The following is an 18,906-nucleotide window of genomic DNA, read 5'->3' as shown; positions in this document are numbered from 1 at the left end:
ACATTTTTCAACAGTCTTCTCCTATCATCCCTTCAAAGTTTCCCCACCTGTCCCACAGTTCTGGATATGGGTCATATCTCCCATGTGCTATTCAAAATGCCTGGATTAAGAGATCAATTGCACTTTTAAAAAAGCAATTAAAATTATAAAACTCATGCTTCACAACTCATTTTTCAATGAGGAACAAATCCTGAGCAAGGAAATTTATTTCAGAAAACGACTTCAGTTTCCCAAACTTCAAGACCTCAATAATAAAATCCATACCCACGTCCACTCCACCCTGCCAAATAATAAGCAAACCACAAAGGATCTTAAGAAGAAAATATGATGGACAGTTTAAGAAATTTCCTTGGACCTAGAAAATCTAATTCTAGGAATCTAATCTACAGAAACAATCTTGTGTGTGTAAAAGTATATGCATATGGACAGTCAATGCAACATATGCAGCTGTGAAAAACAGAAAAACAAAAATAAGACTGGGAAGATTTCCAAGATATTATTAAATAAAAGACAAAAAACTAGAAAAATATGTACAATATGATCCCACTTTAAAAAAAGAAATAACATACATACAAACGTGTATAACTGTACTGAAATGAATGTAAGGTAATATGGCAACGGGACAGGGGTAGGGTGAGAGAATGAATGAGAACTTTTATGTTTTGCTGTCTATACAGCAATATCATTTAAATCTTTTATAATGAAAATGTACTTATTAATTATTTATATAAAAAAGAGAAAAATCGGGCTTCCCTGGTGGCGCAGTGGTTGAGAGTCCGCCTGCCGATGCAGGGGACGCGGGCTCGTGCCCCAGTCCGGGAGGATCCCACATACCACGGAGTGGCTGGGCCCGTGAGCCATGGCCGCTGAGCCTGCGCATCCGGAGCCTGTGCTCCGCAATGGGAGAGGCCACAACAGTGAGAGGCCCGTGTACCGCAAAAAAAAAAAAAAAAAAAAAAAAAGTTAAGATGGTAAACTTTATATTATGCATTTTTAACATAAAAATTTTAAGTAAAAAAGCATATCCCTTGCTTAATAAAACAAAAAGAAATACTAATATATTCAATTGCCTACTTAGCATCTCTACTAGTATGTGTAAGAACTAACTCACACCCAAATCTGACACCCTTGTCTCCCAACTCTCACTCAAAATTAACTGCCTTTACCATCCTCTCCATCTCACTTAATGGCAACCTCATCTGTGCTTAGGACAAAAAGCTTGGAAGTGTCCTAAAGTCCTCTCCTTTTCTCTCAGACTCTACAGCCTATCCATCAAGAAATTCTGTTGACTCTACCGTCTACCACTACCACCTGCTCAGCTACTATTCTGGCCTAAATTACCACAATCTTTGACTGGATTACAGCAAGACCTTCCACCTGGTCTCCCTGTGCCTATGCTTGTCCTCTGTATGTGTTTTCAAACAGGCCACAAAGACCCCTTTTAAAACCCAAGTCAGATCATGTCCCTCCTGTGCTTAAAATTCTTCCATGGCTCCACATTTCACTCACAGTTTAACAACTCAACTCTTCACAGTGGCTGACAAGCTCTACATGATCTGACCTTAGTTCCCTTGCCACTGACCTCATTGCCTAGTATTGCCCCCTTGCTCACTCCGTGCTAGTCATACTGGTTCCCTGCTATTCCTCCAACAGGCCAAGCATGCTTTACAGCCTTTGGTCTAGCTGTTTTCTGCTGGAATGCTCTTCCCCCAGATAACTGCTTTCTCCTCACATCTTGGCTCAAATTGCATCTTGTCAACATGGGCTACCCTGACCACTCCATCTAGTATTACTGTTACTCACAGGGTTTCCCGCCCCCCACCCCATAGCCTTTATCACCTTCTAAAAGACTACATTATTTATTTTCTTAATTGTCTGTCTCCCCTGGTTAGAATGTAAGCCCTGGGAACATCTCAGGAATACCACCTGCCACATAAGTAGAGGCTCAGTAAATAACTGTTGAAGAAATGAATTCTAGATACTTCAGGAAAGTTTCTCTTCATTTGCTTACATTCTCATTTTCTATTTCATGAGAGGTGCTTTCTAAATTCCAACAATAAAGGAGACATGTAGCTGTTTGAGAGCTTAATCTATACAAAATTTCAAACATTTCCATTCTTAGGTAAATTTTTAAACATTCTAGGTTATTTATACACAAATTCTAAATATCGTGGGGGAAAAAAAAAACAACAAAAAACTTTACCCAAGTAAACTTCCTCACAACCCAGCAGATTTCTAAACATCTGGAATTGTAGAACTATCCAGATGTTTGTCTTGATAAAAAAAATTAGCAGCCAAAAATCCCAGCAACTGACTGAAATACTTTTATTTATTATAATCTGTAATTTTATTTACATTTATTAGAGTCACTAACTCAAATGCACTATGGCTGCCAATGTTTCAGACTCAGCATCTGATGCTACCTAAAATTATAGTATAGTACAGAGTTATACTGTCAGGAAAAGCAGATTGCTTTAGGTCTTTGAAGTTCAAAAGTAATATGAACTCAAAATAAGCCTTGAAGGTAGGTGACTGTAGATATTCATTATTTTTAAAGGTCCCATTGCTGTATGATAAAATAAAATATGTAAAAAGGCAACTGTTACTATTGTATCTAAGGTATATGCAACAACATATGTAATGAGATAAGATAAATGCAGCCTCTAAAAACACAAAAGTCATTTGTTTTTAAACTAGAAATATTTTATTTTCCTGAAACATGCTCCATAACTTTATTGAAATTTTTGCTACTCAAAAGTAGTGAAAAGGATAGTAAAATTTCTAAAGAATGCTACTGTGACTGAAGAATGCTATTGCGACTGATCCTTTCAAAGGTAAAATCTATTAGATGAACTGAAACACATCTCACTAAGATTGTCAAAATTCCAGTTTTGAGTAGGAGCTCACAGATGAGGCCCACAGCCATAGTACCTGTTATGTATTAATATATGTATGTACAGCAGACTATGTATATCACTACAATTCAACCATGGGTTCTAGGGGTCTGAATCCCTGCTCCCCACTTTCAGAGTGACCATTCATTAGGTGCCATGAGTCCCCGCATAGAAAGTGTTGAAAGTGCACATTCCACGATGCCTTCTGGGTTGGTGTTGGGCCTGGTTGGTCAGTGTGTTTTGCTGTGCCTTGGCATGGTGTTATTTTTAGGTAGAGACCAAACTTCCTCTGCATACCCCTGCACAGGGAAGGGAGCTGGTGGCAGCTCTTCCACCCCCAACCATACACCGATGGAGATTCCCCTTTCGGCTATAGTTAACTAAGAATGTTGGTCAAGATTACAGAAAAGTTCTTGCCATTTAAAGCACAAAATATTACTCTATGCCTGCAGCCATGACCAGAGGGGAAGGTGGGAGTAAAGAGAAACCACAATCAATTACATGCTGCTCCTTCTGCCTGCTTGCAAAGGGCGGTTCTAGTTGACACCATCTGAGTTGGAGAGGTTCATAGCCTGCTGTGCTTTACCCGATAAACTGATGCCAATTTATAATAACACCCATTTCTTGGTTCCTTCTTTTTTATAACCAAGTGGAAGAAACTGGGGCCTAGATTTATCAAAAGAACCTGCATTACTGCTGTACTGACAATGAGAAATATCCCTGAGAAGCTGCCCATCCATGTAATCAAGTAAGTGCTGTTTTGAAGTCATCAAACTTTTTGCCAGAGCCTAAGGTTCGTAACAGTTTTAAGTTTTGAAATCTATGAACATACATACTATAAAAGATCTCTAAGTATATTAATGTGCATATGGGCCTGCTAACTGGTGTTAGATTTCCCCAATATGATCATCTGTATCAAAAAGTCAGCTCAGGGACTTCCCTGGTGGTGCAGTGGTTAAGAATCCACCTGCCAATGCAGGGGACACAGGTTCAATCCCTGGTCCAGGAGGATCCCACATGCCATGGAGCAACTAAGCCCACGTGCCACAACTACTGAACCTGCACTCTAGAGCCCGTGAGCCACAACTACTGAAAGCCTCAGTGCCTAGAGCCTGTGCTCTGCAACAAGAGGAGCCACTGCAGTGAGAAGCCCATGCACCGTGATGAAGAGTAGCCCCCGTTCGCCACAACTAGAGAAAGCCCACACACAACAACGAAGACCCAACACAGCTAAATAAATAAATAAATACATAAATAAATGTCGGGGGGAGGGGAGTCAGTTCAGATGCTGCACATATGCACACCCAGGCAGCTTTCCTTGATCCCCAGAAGCACAACACTTGGCTGTTTCCAGGTCAGTTGTACTAGTAATTATATACACTAAATATATCCTTAGGGCAATATAAACATTCTTCAGGGCATGTCAGTCATATAACTCTAATTTGCCTAAATTCAAATCCTGGCTTCACCGTTTAATAGCTGATTGACTTACTTCAATTTCCTGATCTGTAAATGAGAATTCATAGGATTCATAACAGTATCCCTCTCATAAGGCTGTTGTGAGGATTATGATTTAATTAATTCTAGTGAAAGTACTAGAGCAGTAGCTGGCACACGGTAATTGCTATATAACTACTTGCTATTACTGTTACAACTTGTATAATATGCAATGCTGTATAATGCCCAATGCTGTATAATGCCAGGGTAGTGGATCAGGGGACCAGATCTTTACTCTCTCCTCCCTCCAGCCTCTTAAGAACCCTACCTTTTGCCTCCTTCTATGCCCGCCCTATCTGCTTATATTTGCCCTTACCATTGCCTAAATTATGATTTACTACCACCCAGCACTTGCTCACGCTGGTTTACTGTCTTAGCAGCTGCCATTTGCTTCAGTGCCTCTGCTACGTTCAGGGATTCCCAATAGGTCATTTTGGATAAATTCCGGCCAATTAATGACTCTTTTGCAAGTTAATACAATAATGAATTATTTACAAATATGTGGCCTGGTGCATTAAACATGGTAACAGTATTAGTAATGACAATGTGATGGCTGACTTTTTTTTTTTGGCCGCACTGCGCGGCTTGTGGGATCTTAGTTTCCTGACCAGGGACTGAACCCGAGTCCTCAGCAGTGAAAGCGCAGGGTCCTAACCACTGGACCGCCAGGGAATTCCCTAATGCCTGACATTTGACGTGGAGTAGAATTTACTACAGACCATTTTAATCCCAAACAATTTAATAATTATTCTTCACCCTTTACCATGATTGTAAATATGTGTCCTGGATTCCATAACTTTTTTCATTTTTCCTCTATTTGACATTTCTTCATTTAATATGAGGCACAATTGCTGGTTTTTAAACAATTAATCATTTTCTGAAAAGCACATTTAAGTGCTTATGACCACTTAAACTCAGTATTTAATAGCTCTCATCTTTATGCTTCCAAAGTACAAACTGTTTTTGTAAGCTCTGAGAATATCCAATGATCAACTGCAAAATGAGTAAGAAAACTTATCAAGCTTCTACTTTATTCTATTCTTTCTTTTTTTCTTTTTGTTCCTCCTTACATGTACTGAGTGATAACTCCCTAATTAAAAGTGCCAGGTACTCTGCTAATTACTGGGGACAGGAGGACAAATAAAACATAATCCTTACTCTCAGGTAATTCCTAGAGATATGCACAATTCCATAGGTGTCAGTCCCCCTGCCCCCAACCCCTTGCTAACTGCAACTAGGAAGCAACTGCACTATTCACCCTATCAGCAATGGCAGAGGGTGAAGAGGAGAGGAATGGATCTGAGGCTTACTGAGGAAAGAATCAGTAAGGGACTGGCTTAAGAAGGAAGGGACAAAGAGGAGGAAAGGATAACACTTACTTAAGCTTCTGACTAACATGACAGGGAAACAGTGCCTTTCACTTTAAGAATGCAAGAAGATGGGGCTTCCCTGATGGCACAGTGGTTAAGAATCCACCTGCCAATGCAGGAGACACGGGTTCAAGCCCTGGTCTGGGAAGATCCCACATGCCGCGGAGCAACTAAGCCCATGCGCCACAACTACTGAGCCTGCACTCTAGAACCCACGTGCCACAACTACTGAAGCCCAGGAGCTTAGAGCCCATGCTCTGCAACAAGAGAAGCCCGTGCACCGCAACGGAGTGGCCCCTGCTCACCACAAGTAGAGAAAGCCCACGCACAGCAACGAAAACCCAACGCAGCCAAAAAAAAAAGAATGCAAGAAGAATAGAGTTTTGAGTTTTGTGTGAGATATTTTAGGAGCCTGTGAGACTGTTCAGGATGAACAGTCTGCCCTGATGTTCATTAGGTTTGGCCAATCTTAACGCTCCACTTGCCTCATTTTCCCATCTCCTTGTTAAAGTTTTCGGACATATTCCCTTTGATATTTTCTTTAAAATATCATTTTATTGACTATTAAGGGAGGGGGGAAAGCCTATTTGCCCCATGCAGGGCCAGCTATAAGAGACTCTGACCCATTATGTTGTTGTTTTTGGTCTCAGTAATTATGGGTTAAATCACCTGTCTTTCCTTCTATAAGAAGAACTGATTTCCTTAATTTTATTAATAACAGTAACAAATATCAGTTTCCCTGGAGGGAAGGAAAAGGCACTTATTGAGAGAACGGACAGGTTTCTGGGTGTTTGTGGGTTCCTTCAGGACTCCATAGGGCTCAGCAGTCCATTAAAGAGCCCAGGTGAAAACGTAAAATAGATAGCTAGTGGGAAGCAGCTGCATAGCACAGGGAGATCAGCTCGGTGCTTGGTGACCACCTAGAGGGGTGAGAGGGAGGGTGGGAGACGCAAGAGGGAAGAGATATGGGAACATATGTATATGTATAACTGATTCACTTTGTTATAAAGCATAAACTAACACACCATTGTAAAGCAATTATACTCCAATAAAGATGTAAAAAAAAAAAAGAGCCCAGGTGAAAAGTCACAGGAGTCTTCACAGCAGGTGTCACATGTGCTAGGACAACTTTCCCCAAAGTGTGTTCTGTGAACAGGATTTCTCAATGCCCCCCTCCACCACCCCACCACAACCAACCAACCAACCATGATTCTATATGAAGTATTTGTGACCTGCCAAATTTGACAGTTTTATCTTGCAGACTCATGATGCCAGTGGGCATATTAGAGGCCAATGCAGAGCACTACAGTAAAAAACAAAAACAAAAACCTATTTAACTTTGAACCCAGTATACATCCATGAAAGCTTTCCATCATTTATTACAAATTAACATCCCATGGAGCATGGAACACATTTTGGGACAAGTTGCCCCAGGGACTCCTCCCATTCTAACAAGTTGCTTGGGCTACTTCCCATACTTTCCCATCTCTACTGCTCCTGACTTCCCCATAATCATCTTGGCTGCCCTCATGACTGTGACTCTCAAATTATGAATTGAAACTCCAACCCGGCCTTGGCTTTTTAGACATGACCCTGCTGTCCCCAGCTTCAATGCTGCCCAATCCCATAATGTGCTGACCACAAAAGCAGCATTAGGGGCAGACCCAGGATGCTTGAGTCCTGCACGTGGAGTCTAAAACTGGAGCAGCGCTCAGCTTAAAAAATCAGATGAAATTACATTCTGTAATCCTGCCAGTCTATACTTCCTCTCCATTCTCTCCACCTCCCTCTTCCTCTCACATGCATAATCCCACAGCCTAGCAGACAAACGCATGTAATTTAGTAAACACAAAAAAATCTCCAAAGGGACTTTTTCTTTTCTTAAAGTGGTTATAAAACAGGATGTAAAATATTATAATAATTAACAATGCAGAGAACAGTAATATGTAGAATAATGCAGGCAGTTTCATTTCATTGAGACAAGTATCATAAGACCTCTGAATATAAAATTACATCACTGGGGCTTCCCTGGTGGCTCAGGGGTTGGGAGTCCGCCTACCAGTGCAGGGGACACGGGTTCAAGCCCTGGTCCAGGAGGATCACACATGCTGCGGAGCAGCTAGGCCTGTGTGCCACAACTACTGAGCCTACGCTCTGGAGCCCGCGCTCCACAACTACTGAGCCCGCATACTGCAATACTGAAGCCTGCGTGCCTAGAGCCTGTGCTCCGCAACAGGAGAGGCCACCGCAATGAAAGGTCCGTGCACTGCAACAAAGAGTAGCCCCCACTCGCCGCAACTAGAGAAAGCCCACGGGCAGCAACAAAGACCCAACTCAGTAAAAAATAAATAAATAAATTTAAAAAAAAACCAAAAGGACATCACTGGCCTTTAATTTGGAGAGTGGCAAGCAGATACAGCTGTTCCTTTGTTCTGTGACTTCCCTGTGTGTTTAAACCCCAAGATCAGGCAAAACATTTTATAAGAAGCTTGACTTTTTCCTAAAGACTTATAACCCACATACAACAGGGTATTAGGACAGACTGTGCTCCCTGAAAAAAACAATTTTTCAAAATAGGCTTTTCTTAACTGATTTGTTTTCTAGACATCAAGAGGAGTTTGTATAAATGCAGTGCAATGCATAGCTTCAGACAGGGATGCACTGATGCTAAGATGTCCTTCAGTAACACACACACACAAATATCTATCCTGAATGTCACAAAAAAATTAACCATCATAACTTGGGATTTCATAGTGCTTTAAAACATACACAATATACAACCAGTATGCTTGCAAATGCTAGTACTGTTCTTACTACTAGTAGTAATAATGGTAGTAATAAAATCGAACAATATTGTTTATTCTGAGCCAAGTATGAGGTATGTGAAGTACTTTATATGCATTATTTCATTTGTTCCTTTTAAGAATCCTATGATAGGATAAAGTAAGGTAGGCATTTTAATGTCCATTATAAAGATGAGTCAACTGAGGTGGTGTTAAGTGACTAGGCTGGTGTTAGATGTCATATCTACATATAGTTTGTAAGTACCTTCGGGGCTGGGACCCTAGCTCATAATCCTTTGGCTTTCACTCAGCGGGTAACAAAGTGATTACATCTGTTATAGTATAGCTATCTGCCATGACTCTGTGCCTCTATTTCAGCAAACACTATGCAGCCAGGAGCTTCCAAATATCCAAGACATTAAAAAAAATATCATACGAGATTAAAAAAGAAGTATGAGATAAGAATGGGAATCTTATCTGGAGTCACTAAACAGCGTCCCAGACTTCCTTGCCTCCTCCCAGCTTTGAACCTCCTCCTCACTTGCTCTTCAGTTCTTCCAATTTCTGATCTCTTTGCTCTAGGATGAGTCTCTCCATTACAGACTCTTAGACATTCCCTCTGGAAACCAAGGGGCATAGTCCCTTAGGTTCACTCCATGCTAGTCTAGTCCTACTTAGCTCTTGGCTACACGGCTGTCGCTTCTGCTAGACCTGACCCGGACCTCTTCAAGGAGAGGTCAGAAAGACCCCATGAGGCACTTTCACATGTCATACCATATTTCACCTTCAGCATCCATAAAAGGTATGTAGGACAGATATCTGCATATTATAGTTGAAGAAAGTAAGGTTGGTAAATAGTGGTAAATCTAAGAGTCACACCAGGTTTTTGATTCCAAGGTCAGTGCTCTTTCCACTACAACTGATGGCCCTGTTGTCAGGCTTGTTTGTATTTTGCACTGGAAATGAGCTCATGATCTGGGGCTGTATTTCCAGTATTTCTGGGACTGTGAGGGCTCATCAGTATTTGCTCTGCTTGGCCAAAGACTCCACTCACCAGATACACTATAGTGATCTTAAATCCAAATGAATTGAATTGTTTTGAGAAACTAAACATACTCTTTAAATTGTTAATGACCCGCTAGTTGTCACAAAACCAAGTTTAAGAAATATTTTGAGTTTTTAAATAAAGTCTTAGAATCTACTCTAAGAAATTAAGATAATAATAAATGTCCTCAGGGAATCAGGTCTCTATTCCTTTCAAAAATTCTACTAAACCCAGCAATTACAACCTGCCACAGACCTCAAAGAACTAAAGTGCGTTTCTTCTTCATAGCCGGAATATGTGCCAACTTTTCTCCTACCCGAAGACTGGTTATAAGAGTAGGCTGGAGATAAAAGTAATAAAAGTTAAGAATTGCATGTATTCAGTAAGCATTTACTTACTAATGCTTAATAAATGCTTAATTCAGTAAGCATTTATTTAGCACCTTGCTAAACTGTGCAATATGGGGAATATAGCCAATATCTTATAACTATAAATGGAGTATAATCTTTAAAAACTGCAAGTCATTATATTGTACACCTATAACTTATATAATATTGTACTTCAACTATACTTCAATTAAAATGAAGGAAATGAAGAAAAATATTTAGCACCTTGCAAGAATCAGTTAACAGAATCAGTGCCAGGCACTGTATAGGATCAGTAAGATCTTCAAACTGCTTTCAAGTAGGAAGATTAGAATGCCCTTCAATCAGGGAACTGCAAACTACAGCCTGTGAGTCCCTCAGAGATCTACAATCCACAGTTCACAGGCCAAATCTGGTCCACCACTTATTTTTGTTAATGAAGTTTTATTGGAATACAGCCACATTCGTTCTCGTACATACTGCATATGATGTTTTTCGCTAGGTTGGCAGTTAAGTAGTTACAACAGAAATCATATGGCCCACAAAGCCTAAAATATTTATCATCTGGCCCTTTACAGAAAAGGTTTGCAGACCCTGACCTAAATAATCAAGGCAACAAACCATGGATTAGTACTATAAATGATACAATGTTATCTCACTATTATTATAGCACTATGTTATAATACATTTGTACTTTAATTTTCCAGAATCAATCTTGGTTCTGTCCCCAGCTAGCAATGTGACCTTGGGCAAGGAAAACCCTCTAGGTTTCAGGGAACTCACTGGCAGCATCATAGCACAATTGATCTAGCACAGCTGGGGTTACAGATGACTCTGGGATGTATTTGGTAAATTAACAATGTTATAGGGTATAACCTTTAGTTTGTTATTGGTCTAAATCCCACATGCCTAGCATGCTAGTGATTCTTTTGTCTTCCAAATATTTTTCACAAGAACTATCTTCCCCAGCTACCTATTGCGTGTGAACAAATAAGCCAACAGGTCATACTTCTTGGTCAGTGCTGCTCAACCATGAATCACCTGTGGAGCTTTAAAAAAGAAAACTATAAATACCTGGGCTGAAACCCAAGCCAATGAAATCACTATCTCTAGGGAGTGGGACCCAGGTATCAGTGTGTTTTAAAGCTTCCCAGGGGATTCCAATGTGCAGTTGAGATTGAGAACTACCATTCCTGGTATCCTGGTAACAGGCTTGGATCAAATTAGTATTTTCAGTAGAAGCCATATAAAATAGATTTCATAATTTTAAGCTGTTAAACTAAAGTTCCACCGAATTTATATCATAAAATGGGGATTCCATGAAGACTCTGAAATTTTAATAGAAATGATTTAGGGTTGCAGCATCAACTGACTCCTGTTTAAGTCACAGCTAATAATTATATGCTGAGCGTGAGGCTCTCTTCAACATCTGGTTGATAAAGTTATCTGATTTTAGAATCTACTACTGAAAAAAAAATAGACATCCCCTGGTTCATATGAAAAGCTACTAATTAGGAACCTTGAGAATTCAAAAGAGAGATTATTTCTGGCCGATGGAGAGTATGGCAAGCTTTGCTTTGAAAGAAGAGACTTCTGAAAACAATAAAATAAAAAATTTTATTGCCTTTATAAACTCTGAAAGAAATAAAAACAGATGTAAGAAATGAACTTGAAGGGCAAAAGTTAGTTTTTCTCCTAACAGCTACAGCCAACTCATTTATTCAAGATGTCTGGTTTATAAATTAACCAGAATCTTGGCTTTTGCTCTTCCTTTTACCCACTGCCAAACTATTTTCCATTTATTCACAGTAAATTTATCTGCAGGTCCAGAGAGAAGAAGAAAATCAAACTGGTCAAAATGTTTCATAAGGTTTGACAAGGATGTTGTTAAAACCACATAGAATTGTTTTTCATAATGTCAATCACAGCAACCAAGAATGGACTACTATTTCTCTTCACAAAGGGAAAAATACACCCTTTTCATAAGCAAATCCTTCCTGACCTAGCTCGATTTTCATTAATTTTGTATCTGCTTTTCTGGTTTATTTTTCTGAACTTGATTTCTCTAAACCTGGTTCCCAATGGCCAAAACATTCTAGCTTAACGCTCTCTATAAACTTAAGTTCTATGAGCTTCTGCCTACTTCACGTTGCCTGTTTAAAATTACTGGCTGAGTTCTGCTTCTCAGCCCACTTTGTTTTGCAATTATTGACACAGTTCATTCATTTTTCAAACCTAATTTGGCTTCATGGTAGTAATGGATAAAATGAACTCTACCGAGTAGGAAAATCTCTTTAGGGCCAGCCAGTCCTTCAACCTGAACTGCTATTTCAAATGCACCAATCCTATCACTGTAGTCCAAGGCCCAGATCAGCCAGGCCTGGGAAGGAAGGCTATGTTTATCTGGGAAGTGCATGCCCCCCCTCCCCACCCCCACCAGGAGGAAACAGGGTGGATTAGGAAAACTAGAGGTTGAAAGGTCAAAATTTTGACATGATTATTTATTTACTTTGTGACCATGAGAAAGTTACTTAAGTTCCTCATAAATTAGAGAAATTTTTACTGCTCTAGTATCATTGCTTAGGCACAGTTCACAGGTAGATGCAGACCTTGATTATTGGTAGTTTTAAAAAAATCTGACAAGTTAGGTGGTTTTAGAAAAAGGGCTTGGTGACAATCTCTAATCTATCCCAACTCTCCTTTTTATTTTGATATTCTTTTAAGACAAACATTAATATAAATCTCATTTTACTAAAATTTAATATTTAACAGCTTACATGGATATTTGCTTTCCTTACTCGTTGCTGTGTAATCAGACCAGCAGGCCTCATATTTTTCCCCTGGCTACATTTCTAGACCAGGAGCACAATAGCATTTGTGTTTAGCTTCTAACAGTGTAGGGGATTGTTTCAAGTCATGCAAAACTTAAAAAGCAAATACTGATCTAGCTTATCGTTTATTTCCTATATATATTTTTTGGCTGACAGAGGAAGGAAATTAGGAAGAAAAATAATCCAATTTATCAAATATAACCATTTTTCTAATTCTGAGTTTTAAAACTGCATTACATAACTCATGTTTAGTTATGTCTAACATGACTGATCCTACAAAGAAAAAGTTTGTTTTATTCACTGAATGATGAAACAAATCTTATTACTCCCTTGCTTAAAATCCTTTAATGGGACTGCAAGATCCATAGGAAAAACTCTACCATACCCTTTACCATCAGACATAAGCCTGTAAATGCTTCGTATCCATCTTCTCACAGCCATGCACCCCTAACGCTCTAGCCACATTCTGACCTTTGCGGTTCCTGTAACACATTATACTCTTTTCATGCCTGTATGGTTTTGCATATGTTGGTTCCCTTAGCTCAGTAAGGTATCTTTAAACACATTAACCTAGTTCCAATGTCACCTTTTTGAGGAAGTTTCCTTGAGTCAAATAAACAGTCAGTTGCTCCTCTTTTTCTGTTCTCCAAACACGCATTTTGTACCTATACTATGACATTTGTCATGCAGTCACTGCTTTTACTGGTTTCCTACCCTTTCAAATCAAGTTTTACAAGAACTGTTAAAGAGGAAACATTTCTAGATTGTTACATTTTATTCTGTTTCCTTTCTTTTCCTATCATCCTCATAACAGGAGAGTTTCAAAGAATTAAATGTCTTAAACACAGGAGGGGAAAAAAAAGAAAAACAAAAAAGGGAGGGAGTATACCCTTAGACCAGAACAAAATATCTTAAATATTTTCTCTTCATCTTGCCACAATTTTCTCCATGCAAACTATTCCCCAAATTTCTTGGTCTCCCACTCAGAAACGTCTCCCATCTACTTCCTCTCTCAACACAACCCCGTAATACAAAACCAATTATGGAGCCCTCCACAGGCTCTTCATTACCCATGCCCAGCCCACCCCCAAAACTTTGTCTCAGTTCTTTATAATTGGGATCAACTTGGCCTCTCAGACTTCATGGACAGATCAGAATGAGCAGGGAACACATTGAGGTCAGAGAATTAACAGGGTAGAGGCTGGCATCAGGACAGGCAGGGCCTTGCAAGTCACTGAGAGGACACAGGCTTTTCCTCTGAGAGAGATGGGAATCCACTGAAAGGTTCCGAACAGAGGAGAGACAATTTCTGTTTTCCTTTTTTTTTTGCGGTACACGGGCCTCCCACCGTTGCGGCCTCTCCCGCCGTGGAGCACAGGCTCCAGACGCGCAGGCTCAGCGGCCACGGCTCATGGGCCCAGCCGCTCCGCGGCACATGGGATCCTCCCGGACCGGGACACAAACCCGCATCCCCCGCATCAGCAGGTGGACTCCCAACCACTGCGCCACCAGGGAAGCCCTCTGTTTTCCATTTTTAAAGGAGCACTCAGGCTGCTGGGTGGAGAACAGACTTCAAGAGGCCAAAGGTGGATAGGAAGGTACTGGAATAATCCAAGGAAAAGTTGAGTGTGAACTGAACCAGGGTAGTAGCAATGGAGGCATTAAGACATGCTTAGTTTGATATCTTTCAAAGCAGGACTGATTGACAGATTGGATTGGCAGACTGGTAAGAGAAAAAAGATTCAGGAAAACTAAGGTTTTTGGTCGGAGCATAAGAAATAACTGTTGCTATATTATGACATGGAGACGACCAGGCTACAATGGCTTAGTGGTTCTTTTAAGAGGAGAAAGAGACGTTTTCTCCAGGCCAAGTTTTAATATAACCATCATGTAGAATGACCAGCTTCCATGACTAACATTATTTTTCTTCTCAGAGGCGCTTTCCTTTGGTCTGCTTCAATATATGACCGACCAACTACAGACCCTGGGTCAATTAGCAGAGGAAAAACCCTTAGAAGGATCTGATCTAAACAAGGCTTAACAGGGATTGTGGGAGGAAATAAGTTTGAGAACATATTTAAATGAGAGTGAAGACCTTACAAATATATTTCAGACCAATAAAAATTAGCTTCCTATTTTATATATAAGAAATAGCACAGAGAGTAAAGATGACTACCAGAGGGTAGATCAGAAAGGTGGTAGCGATGGATAAGCCTATAACCACCTAGGAAAAGGCCTTTTTATTTTTTGAATGAATGGTATATTCCAGTGTCTAAGGAAAACTGTTCAAGTTTAAATCTTAATCTTGAATTAAAATTTAATTTACCTATACTTTGGATGAATATCAAATGAAGACCATGTTATCATCCCTGCAAAGACTTAAGAATACTTCCCACTGAGTCATTCCTCACATTCCATTTTTCTCTTCAATTTTTATGTGAGTTTGTCTACAAGCATAAGTTTTAAAAAGGAAAGTTTCTTCAAGTCATAAAAAAAGATAAAATGTTTACAAATAACATGTACACTAAATGCACATATTTACAAATTTTCTTGGACAACTTAATAGCAATCAAATAACCCAGTAGTGTGTGCAGGAAGTGCTACATTATTGTCTTTTCAGTTTAAAAACCGTAAAAGGAACTTCTAAAGCCTACATTATTGTAGTGGCCACTCACTGTAGGGAGTTGTCCATTAGAGCAGAAAATTCGAGTAGCACTTCTCTCTCCAATTGAGGCTGCCTTTCAGGAAGGAATACTACTTCTCTCCAATCATCCCTAACTATTTAAAGGTGGAATGAGAAGGGACAGAATTGTTCTAGGGAAAGAGAGAACTCACTAAAGGAGAGTGAATTCATCCCTTTTGCAGCTTTTTAAAAAAGTTTCATATTTAGGGGCTTCCCTGGTGGCGCGGTGGTTGGGGGTCCGCCTGCCGATGCAGGGGACACGGGTTCGTGCCCCGGTCCGGGAGGATCCCGCGTGCCGCAGGGCAGCTGGGCCCGTGGGCCATGGCTGCTGGGCCTGCGCACCCGGAGCCTGTGCTCCGCAACCGGAGAGGCCACAGCAGTGAGAGGCCCACGTATCGGGAAAAAAAAAAAAGTTTCATATTTGGAGTGTGATGGTAAACCATACAACACACAAACCTTGGGGAGATCACACAAACCTTGAACTTAGAATCCCTGCGAAGGAACTGAGGCTTCTTCCTGGATAATGGAGGGAGTCAAGGCAGATATGGGCTGGGCTACTCAATCTCTAGCAACTACTGGAACCTGGGAACAGAGCCAGTCAAGGCCTTCTAGCTGGGGGAGGGAGCCTCATCTTCCCAGCTGCAGTACTGTGACTGGCCCCACCCCTGGACTTCCAAGCTCAGTGCAACTGCCGTCCCTCCCCCCCCCCCACCATCCGCTGCCCCCCAGGCAAAAAGAAGGAAACAGTGACACCACAAGGAAGAGAATCTTGGTAACTATGAAGACTTGCCTGTTCTAAGTTTCAGTTCATTTTATTTAATTAACAGTGTAGACAGCAGGGTAGACATTCCTCAAGAAGGTTAATATCCATACACAAACAATGGGAAAATAGCATCACAAAATGAACCCATTTCAGTTTTAAAAAATATTTTTAGCAGAAATTTCCTGTCACATGATTACATTTCTACCACACAGTATTTCATTCCTCTTTGAAAGAATCAACTTCTCATTAATATACTCTCTAGAATATTGTAGGAAAAAAACGGTGTCTTAATACCACTAACAACAACAACAAAAAATCCATGCCTGTCTCTACGGTGTTATTTTATATTGAAAAATAAGTAATATTCACTGTTCTGAACTTTGCTGAAACGAGAAGACTGGGATGGTGGGGATGTGTGTGTGTGTTTGCTTGAACAGAACAGTATTCCATGCAGTAGTACTAGAAAAGGATTAGTGGTAAACATTTCTTAGCTTTGTTCACACCAGAAATGGAAGAAAAAACTTTTGCTTTCTTTGTCTGTATTCTCCCGTCAGTGACTAACTTTTCAAACTTCTAATGTTAGTAAGAATGAGTCAGAGAAACAGAACTATTAAATTTGTATTTCGCTAAACCCAGAAACAGCCTCCTGGAAGAAGCAGAAACTATGAATACAGTACATATTTTAACATTAAAGTTGAAAAATAATGTGAACCTTATTCTTAACTTAAAACCAAACTCTGCAACTTTCATGTCCCTCAGCATGCTGTTATAAATTGACCCACAGGAACCGGGTGAAAAAAACAAAACAAAAACGAGAAAGATACACCAGAAAATGAAACTACTTACCTTGATCAGTGGACATGATTTCACACATACTGATAATTAGTTTACTTTGGTTTGATAAGAAAATATTTGGCTTTACTCTTTAGTTCATGTGATAAAATCTCACTCCTTGCTCTAAAGCCTCTCACAGCTTGCAGACCCACAGGTTAGCCAGGAGCTCTGATGGTGCACTGCTTACTTCAGGACCTTCTTAGACCTTCACTGCTCAAAGACAACCTCATGCATAATATGCCACACCTCCCCAGAGGAGGGCTGCTGCAGTGCTTTTCATGAGACCAACTTTATGAGGATGGAGAGAAAATAAACAACAACGGAGGCCCATGGAAGCAACAAATGCACTAGAAATACATTTGGGAATAGGACAGTTTATAAACTGAATAATTCCTTAACGATTAGTAATGCTCTAAAAAAGCCAACATGAAAACAGTTTGTTTCCACTTGAACTGGGTCCATGCTCTAGACCAAAGAGGTTACAGATTCAGGATTCACAGGCTTAAGATGTTAAAACGTCACTTTAAATTATTTCAAATGCTTTTTGTGCCACTTAATACTTTCCATTTTACCATAGTTCATTGATCTTAGTGCAGAGTGAATAACTACTACTCATAAATGTCCTAAGGAAGTCAAATCTTATGTTATTTCAGAGCATTGTTTACAATCACAATGAAGTAATGGGCTATAGACATCACGCTCACAGTTGAAAGTAGCCTCTCCAAACCCCTCTTAGTGTGTCCAGATGCAGTGGTTCTCACATACCAGATCATCAGGATGGCATTTTAAAACACACACTGCCTGGTCCCATCCCAGGAGTTGAATTCAACCAATCTGTGGTACAACCCCAGAATCTGCACTTCTAACAAGCTCCCAGGTGACGCTGACACTGCTGGTCTGGGACTGCACTTCAGGGACCAGACAAGGAGAACCACTGGGGCAGAGACTTCACACTCACTGGTGGCCTAAAGCTCTGGCTCAATTGCACCTGCTTAGGAACTGCTTAATGTCAGGGCAGGGGGGCAACACTCAAGATACAGTATTGGGGACTATGTATTATATATTCAGATAAGACACAGTAACATCCAACTGCATATCAGGAAATGGACTTATCAACTTAATTATTAATAAAATAAATGTGCATACTAGGCATGAATAGGTTTTAATCTAAAAAGTATAGACAATTAGAAAATGTAGAAAAGGAGTCAAAGAAAGAGAAGAAAACTGAATTGTCCTTTATGTCTGTCAGGAACTCCACCAGTGTTTAAAATTCACTGTGACAGGAAAACTATTAAAATTTGATTCCAAAGACCACTTAGCCTGGGCAAGTTTCAGTACCATAAAAAGTAGAATGTTTCCCTGTCATAAAAACGCACCAATTCTCTGCTTCCTGAATTTTGATAGCAATGTTTAAATTATAATCTCAGGTTAGGTTTCCAAAGAAATACCTTTTCTTTTTTTTTTTTAACATCTTTATTAGAGTATAATTGCTTAATATTGTTGTCTTAGTTGCTGCTGTATAACAAAGTGAATCAGCTATACGAAACCATATATCCCCATATCCCCCCTCTCTGGCATCTCCCTCCCACCCTCCCTATCCCACCCCTCTAGGTGGTCACAAAGAACTCAGCTGATCTCCCTGTGCTATATGGCTGCTTCCCACTAGCTACCTATTTTACATTTGGTAGTGTATATATGTCCATGCCACTCTCTCACTTCATCCCAGCTTACCCTTCCCCCTCCCCGTGTCCTCAAGTCCATTCCCTACATCTGCGTCTTTATTCCTGTCCTGCCCCTAGGTTTTTCAGAACCATTTTTTTTTTTAAGATTCCACATATATG

The 18,906-nt window shown here is 40.1% G+C and overlaps 1 protein-coding gene across 5 annotated transcripts in view; it reads right to left on the bottom strand.

The window, feature by feature from the left end:
- FGD4 (FYVE, RhoGEF and PH domain containing 4) overlaps positions 1-18,906 on the bottom strand; it is a 199,473-nt gene that overhangs the window by 73,138 nt on the left and 107,429 nt on the right. Inside the window, exon 1 of one of the 5 annotated variants that reach the window (XM_067696110.1) lies at positions 17,078-17,573. The exons of 3 other annotated variants lie outside the window; for them this stretch is intronic. In XM_067696110.1, coding sequence (XP_067552211.1) covers positions 17,078-17,105 — 28 coding nt within the window. In that variant the 5' untranslated portion in view covers positions 17,106-17,573. Of the gene's footprint in view, positions 1-15,944; positions 16,096-17,077; positions 17,574-18,906 lie in introns of those variants that run through there. One more of the 5 variants, XM_067696112.1, reaches the window with a different exon arrangement.

The sequence above is a fragment of the Pseudorca crassidens genome, chromosome 11 (genome assembly GCF_039906515.1).
Source record: "Pseudorca crassidens isolate mPseCra1 chromosome 11, mPseCra1.hap1, whole genome shotgun sequence".
NCBI lineage: Eukaryota > Metazoa > Chordata > Mammalia > Artiodactyla > Delphinidae > Pseudorca > Pseudorca crassidens.
This window is presented reverse-complemented; position numbering and strand designations above follow the sequence as displayed.